The 6,793-nt window shown below is 40.3% G+C and overlaps 1 protein-coding gene across 6 annotated transcripts in view; it reads left to right on the forward strand.

Annotated features, from left to right (window-relative positions):
• Positions 1-5,949, forward strand: part of LOC109090703 (kelch-like protein 13) — a 44,321-nt gene extending 38,372 nt beyond the window's left edge. For all 6 annotated transcript variants that reach the window (XM_042756446.1, XM_042756449.1, XM_042756447.1 and 3 more), the window contains 2 exons: positions 1,813-1,926; positions 4,604-5,949. In XM_042756446.1, coding sequence (XP_042612380.1) covers positions 1,813-1,926; positions 4,604-5,097 — 608 coding nt within the window. In that variant the 3' untranslated portion in view covers positions 5,098-5,949. The remainder of the gene's footprint in view (positions 1-1,812; positions 1,927-4,603) is intronic.
• Positions 5,950-6,793: the final 844 nt, after the last annotated feature.

Below are 6,793 nucleotides of genomic sequence, written 5' to 3' on the forward strand. Positions count from 1 at the left end.
TAATCATTTAGGAACATATATAAAAATGAAATCCCAATTTATATTGGATCATTCCAGGCTACAAAAGTTTGGGTGTCCTGGAAACAACAAAGTGAGAAATCATGAAACTCAAAAACTAATTGCCATTGCTAAAAAAAGCTTTCAGGTAAATTAGTAATAGTGTAGAGGATTTATGTCCGTTATATGGAGAGACATTTCTCGCTTTTGGCACTGTTTGCTTTATAGTCATTATTCCAGCAGCTATGGTTGTATGACTGCATCAGGCAAAGGTGGAGCTTAACCAGAGATGATAGTTCTCACAGGGTGAATGCCCCAGTGGAACATGGGTAATTAAAACGCAGGGGCAGCTCCACATAGCAGAACACCAGAACATAGAGTGCAAACACATCAGTGCCCACACAACCAAAAATGACCTTCCCATCATCCATGGCAATGCTCCTCATTACTATACACACAAACACACAGAACAGATATGTACAGCACCTCAAAACTGACAGGAAATAGACAAACACGTCACACTACAGAGGTTTGATAATGGACTCTGACACGCTCACTTCCACGAAAAAAAGAAACTTGGTTACAGCCCTCTGCATACAGTTTACATGGACTCACACACACCGGCCTTTCTCATGTTTGTCAGACGACACTCAAGCCCCTTGTTTCTATAGCAACCATCATCATGGCGTTCAAGTAGAATTTATTGCTTTGAGCTGAATTTAATCTTTTTACCCCGTACTGTTTGAAGACTTTGCCCGCTGTCTAATATTACTGCTGCCCAGTATGTTTGATTTGTCACTCTCAGTACAAGATTTGCATAAACTGAAGTTAAATACCAATGACAAGTGAACGATTTTAAAAGCTACATTACCAAGATAACTGGTGATGTAGCTTCATATCCAAAAAATCAGCATCTGATTATTAGGAATTATTACATAGATGCAGAATGACAAATAATGCAGTGTTTTTTAATTAAAAAATGAGGTGATCTGTTATTATAAATGTAGACTGACAGATCCTGATGAATGTGGATGTATGGGGTTGTGAAGACTGAGTGAATGAATGTTGTGCAGGTTATATTTATGATCATAGTTTACTGATTTTGCCTTTTAAAAGCTCTGAGAGGTTTTTTTGGGCGGTTCCATTGAAAAGTCAACCACATCAGTTTTAGAAAAACCTTGAACAAATAGGTGTAGACAATAAACTTATACTGTTGTGAAGTATGATGAACAAATGGGCACCCATCTTTACTTTAAATACCCATAATTATATGTAATGAATGTGATTTTTTTTTTTTTTCTCCACTGACACTTTATTTCAAAGCCTGTGGATATCAGTGTGAGAGTCGTAAAACCTCCCCTGCTCTGTTTCAGACCGCTCATTTTCCACCTGCTGTTGTTTAGGATTTTACACGCAGTTGGTTTAATAAACTGCTAGTAAGTACATGGAGAAGCTATATTTTATTGCTCTTCTATCTTTTAGCCAGAAGACAGACTCCGCATTAAGTGTTTGTTCTGTGATTGGTTTATCATCTCTGTGGCCGAGGGACTGTGAACCAATATTAATGGTCATCAGAATCTAAACTTGCATCTGTTCAGTGTGCTGTAAAAGTACACTAGTTTGGTTGTGTATAATTGAGCACTAAAGCATCCCTGTTCTCTCTGTTTGTGAGAGCATGACTAATGTACAAGAACTCATTTTCTGTCCCCTTTAGACCTCTTCCGGGATCCATTGCAAATCGGCTGATAGTCTAGTCATCTTTATTGGCATTCAAGTTTTCATCTCTGATTCTCACTGTCTCTTGTCTTTCTTCAGCAACTGTGGAGAGTTATAACCCCAGGACAAACGAATGGACGTATGTGGCCAAAATGAACGAGCCACATTATGGACACGCAGGCACCGTTTATGGAGGATATATGTATATTTCAGGTACCTGTCACATATCTGTATGTTTGTTAGTTATGAGGACATTTGTTTTTTACATTTGTTTTTACAACAAACAACTGTTTTCTATGTCAATTTAATATAAAATGTAATTTATTGTTGTCGGTTTTCAGCAGTCATTCCTCCAGTGTTCAGTGTCACATGACCCTTCAGAAATCATTCAACTATGCTGATTTGCTGCTCAACAAACATTTTATCAATATTCAAGACATTTGTACTGCTTAATATTTTTGTGGAAGAAATTATGTTTCATTACTTTAATGTATTCTTCCTGACTAAAAGTATTAATTTCTTTCAACAACAAAAAAGAAATCTTACTGTAACTGAACCCAAACTTTTGATCTGTAGTATATATGTCATATATATAGTATAAAACAATCCTAATCAGAAGGAAAAATATTTTAAGCATTAAGCTCAAGCTCTTGATTCGATTTGATTTATTTCAATGTCAACAAGAACAGCTTTAAACCACACATTTCACCTTTTAATATGTGCACAAATTCAAGAAAAAATTCAGTCACGTACTCGTCCTCATTCTCAAACACATTTTCACAGATCAGGTAGCTGGTAAGGTGTCGCTGACAGGAAGAGGAATATCTGGAGGGTGAGAATGAGATGTTCTCACCACACACACAAACTGATCCTCTATAGATCTGTGTGTGTGTGTGTGTTCCCTCTATCGCACAAAAGCACTTTCAGATGGCAAGAATTTAACTTCTCTTAACAGAGGAACACAGACTCTCTCTCCCAGGATGTTAACTTGCCCTGTGCAGGATTGTTCCCATCGCATGCTCGCTTTACAGGATTGCAGGTCAAATCCTGCTTTATGGAGATGAGTCCTACTTTCACTGAGAATGATAAACAGAGAGAGAGATGGTTGGTTGGATAGGGTGGTGAGAGGAGGAGATGTAGTGATGACATGAAACAGAGAAGTGTGTTTCTGTGTGATAATGAACATTGAGGTATGTAGGAGGAGTGTGATCTCTCTCTCACACACACACACACACACACGAAGAGAGCTGTGATAATGCTGCTCAAGGCTTTCTGTCGTCTTCTCCCACACAAATATTTACCTTTCCATAAGTTAGCTTTCCCTCTTACCAAGCATGAGACGGATGACTCTCATTCAACCCTCCAGCAACCTCTAAATAACATTCTCAACATGATGTGTGTGTGCTGTACATGAGGCAGTGTCACTGTAGGCAGAAATATTTTTTTAGAATTATGTAGTATTTATTATTTCAATGTTTTATATACATACAAGTATACTATTATTTAATTTTTTGCCATTTTTAAAATAGTATTTATTTCTCTGCCTCTAAAACAGTGTTTTCTTTGGACATACAAGGCCATGTGGCTAGGGAAAATACATGTTCACCATATTATATCTTATTTAGAATCCAGTTAAATCCAAATGGATAAAATCAAGTTCCAATTGGTCTTTTTCCATGCTGAACATTCTGTTTCACTCATAAATATTGAATGCTTTCTGAATGGAGCTAATGAAAAATGTCAATGTGACATTTCTGGAGAGTTAATAGCTGTTGTAAAAACAATCTCTTCAAAACTGCACACAAAATATAAAACCCTCCTCCATGTCACTGTCTCAATCTGTTCTGCCTCAAGCATGGTGTATTTATTCATGCACAAGTCTTTTCTAGTGATGATCATACACACATTTACATTGATTCTCACACTTCTATCCTCCTTCCTCTCCTCCACCTACGCTTTTTCTCTGGAGTATTTTTGGAATTGCTGATCCTTTTGTTTTTGCTCTGGTGTCTGTGTCCTTACTTCTGCATGCCTCTCTCTCTCTCTCTCACCTCTCTCTCCTTACTTCTGCTCTACTCTCTCTTCTCCCTTACTTCTGCATGCCTCTCTCTCTCTCTAGCTCTCTCTCTCTCTCAGTTATATGGGTCATGAAGCAATGGAGCATTAAGCGCTGCACTCACATGAGCTTTAGTGTGCATGCATGAAACAGTCTCATGTTATGTGCTGCCTCATGCTGTGTTCATCATCTGTCCTTCTCCTTATCCTAATCTTACCTCATCCACTCTCCTGTGCCTGTTTCCTCACCATTTCACTTTAGACTTTCTTCTCTTTCTGCTTTGTGTTTTGATTCATACAGATGCACTGGAGGAGGAGAGTGAGTGAGTGTGTGTGTTTGTGTACGTGTGTGTGTGTGTGTGTGTGTCTGTGTGTGTACGTGTGAGTGTGTACGTGTGTGTGTGAGTGAATCATTCTCATCTCTTAGTAAAGGGATGAATAGTTAGAGGGCAAAAATAGGAGGGATGGAGAGAGGAAGAGGAGGGAGGGTCTGGTTGGCTGATGCCCAGGTGCCTGATGGGATGGTTCTCTTTATTTTCAGCCCTCCCTGTAGACATGTCCTGTTTTCTTTTTCCTCTTGTCTTTTTTCCTCCGCTTCCCTCTCTAGTTCATTTCGGTGAGTGTGCGGACATGTTTATGTGTGTGTGTTTTCAAAGATGCATTATTCAATCTTAACTCTTTCTTCAGCAGACTTTGAGAGAGTTTCCGTGCACACATTATGCATTATTCATGTCTGGTTGTGTATATCTAATGCTTCCAGGAGCGTGCACACATAAGGTGTGTGGGGTTTCGGCAGAGAAAGTGATGTGAATTCTCTCTGCGGTTTGTTGTGCAGGTGGAATAACCCACGACACCTTTCAGAAGGAGCTCATGTGCTTCGACCCTGACGCTGATAAGTGGTCTCAGAAGGCTCCCATGACCACGGTCCGTGGCCTGCACTGCATGTGCACGGTGGGCGACCGCCTCTACGTCATTGGAGGAAACCATTTCCGAGGCACAAGCGACTATGACGACGTGCTGAGCTGCGAGTACTACAGTCCCGCCCTGGACCTGTGGACGCCGATCGCCGCCATGCTTCGCGGGCAGAGCGACGTGGGCGTGGCTGTGTTTGAGAACAAGATCTACGTGGTAGGCGGCTACTCATGGAACAATCGCTGCATGGTGGAGATTGTTCAGAAATACGACCCCGAGAAGGATGAATGGCACAAAGTGTTCGACTTGCCCGAGTCCCTCGGCGGCATCAGAGCCTGCACTCTGACCGTATTTCCGCCCGAGGACCTCTCGCTCTCCGGCTCACCAAACCGTGAGTCTCCTCTGTCGGCTCCTTGAGAATGGATGGAGGGAGAGTGAGAGAGACAAAGGAATAAAACGGACGGATTGGTTGACAAGACATGCCAGATGGATGAGTAGATGCAACTCCCATCACCATGCAGTCTCTCTTGTTCTCTCTCTCTCTCTTTCTCCCTCTATCTCTCTCTGTCCCCACAGGAAAAAGACAATGTTTGCACTCCCCACTGATATACGTTTCAATGGTGTCTGTGGTGAAACCCCATCCCTTCCCTCGAACGATTCCACTTCTCTTCCTCATCCCTTCGCTTCTCTCCTCCTGAGAGCAAATGCTGAAAAAAATCCTTCCATCCCCACTTGATGAGAAAGAAAAATGGAAGCACTCCCAGGGTTGGGTGTAACTACACGTTAACATTGCATTTGGGGGGTTTGTTTTGTCTCTTTTGGCAGGAATAACCTTAACTTGAACAACAAATGACTTTGCAATTCAACTTTTCTACCTGAGTCTCCAGAGTTTTGCTATGAAGACTACGTTCCCCTGATCCTACCTATTCTGAGGTCGCCTACCCCCTCACTATTCTCTCTCTCTCTCTCTCTCTCTCTCTCTCTCTCTCTCTCTCTCTCTCTCTCTCTCTCCATTATGCCTGCTCATTTTCCCTGTTTCTGTCCACACTCACCCTTTGCCCAGTTTTTTACCCTCATTCTCTTGTCTCTCAGGGGGTTAGTTGACCTTTGACCACAGGATGAGGAAACCGTTTTAAACTCAGGGGTTGGCCTGCCCCCATCCCTCCCTGCCTAACTGATATTTCATTTCTCTACTCCTGCTGTTGTTATGAACCATTAACAGAATTGTGTTTTCTAAATTTAATAAACAAGATTTTGAGGAAAAAAAAATAAGTGTTGGTTTGATTTTCATTTAGTTCTCCGCTTTCTTAAAAGCTTTTTCTATACACTGTCCATCGACATCATATATTGTCTTTAAAATTCAGAATGGGCTTGAGTGCCATATTAGTTTTATTCACGGTTCACAACACAATTGTATGTTTGAGCATCTAGGAATCAGAACAATCCATTTTATAATCAAGAATCCACTTAAACAGCTATGTTAAGAGTGTTTAATATGGACTTGAATGGGCTATCATGGACAGAGACACCAAGGCTTTCTGAAGAGTTTGATACAGTCCACATCATCAATGCATGCAAAAATAAGTGTGGACATGCAAGACAGTATGTGACCATAAGACAGGCATGCAAAAATAAGTGTGGACATGCAAGACAGTATGTGACCATAAGACAGAATAAAGCTGTCGTGTCTTGAAAAAGGGCGGTTGATAACAACTAGGATACATTGCTTCTTCTTGAGAATTTTCCTTTTTTTTCAGGTGTCTTGAAAAAAGTCATTGATAAAGCTGTCGTGTCTTGAAAAAGGGCGGTTGATAACAACTGACTAAATAGGACTACAGAGGTTGTCAGGAACATTAAAAGTCATTGTGCTGAACGGGAACTAAGTTTTTTCAGACTGCTTTAACTTTATAAATAGCAGAACTCCAGAGTTGTCAGAAGTTTAATAGTTTATGACCTAACTTTAGTGTTTTGTTTTACTTTTGGCGATTGTATTTACAGTTCAAAATATACAAGAATATTTCCTAAACGTTAAGTGGTCACAGAGGTTATTTCTGCAATAATCCAAAATCACATCAAAATAACAAAAATAAATAAAAATAAAATAAAATAAAAA

Source organism: Cyprinus carpio, chromosome A5 (genome assembly GCF_018340385.1).
Source record: "Cyprinus carpio isolate SPL01 chromosome A5, ASM1834038v1, whole genome shotgun sequence".
NCBI lineage: Eukaryota > Metazoa > Chordata > Actinopteri > Cypriniformes > Cyprinidae > Cyprinus > Cyprinus carpio.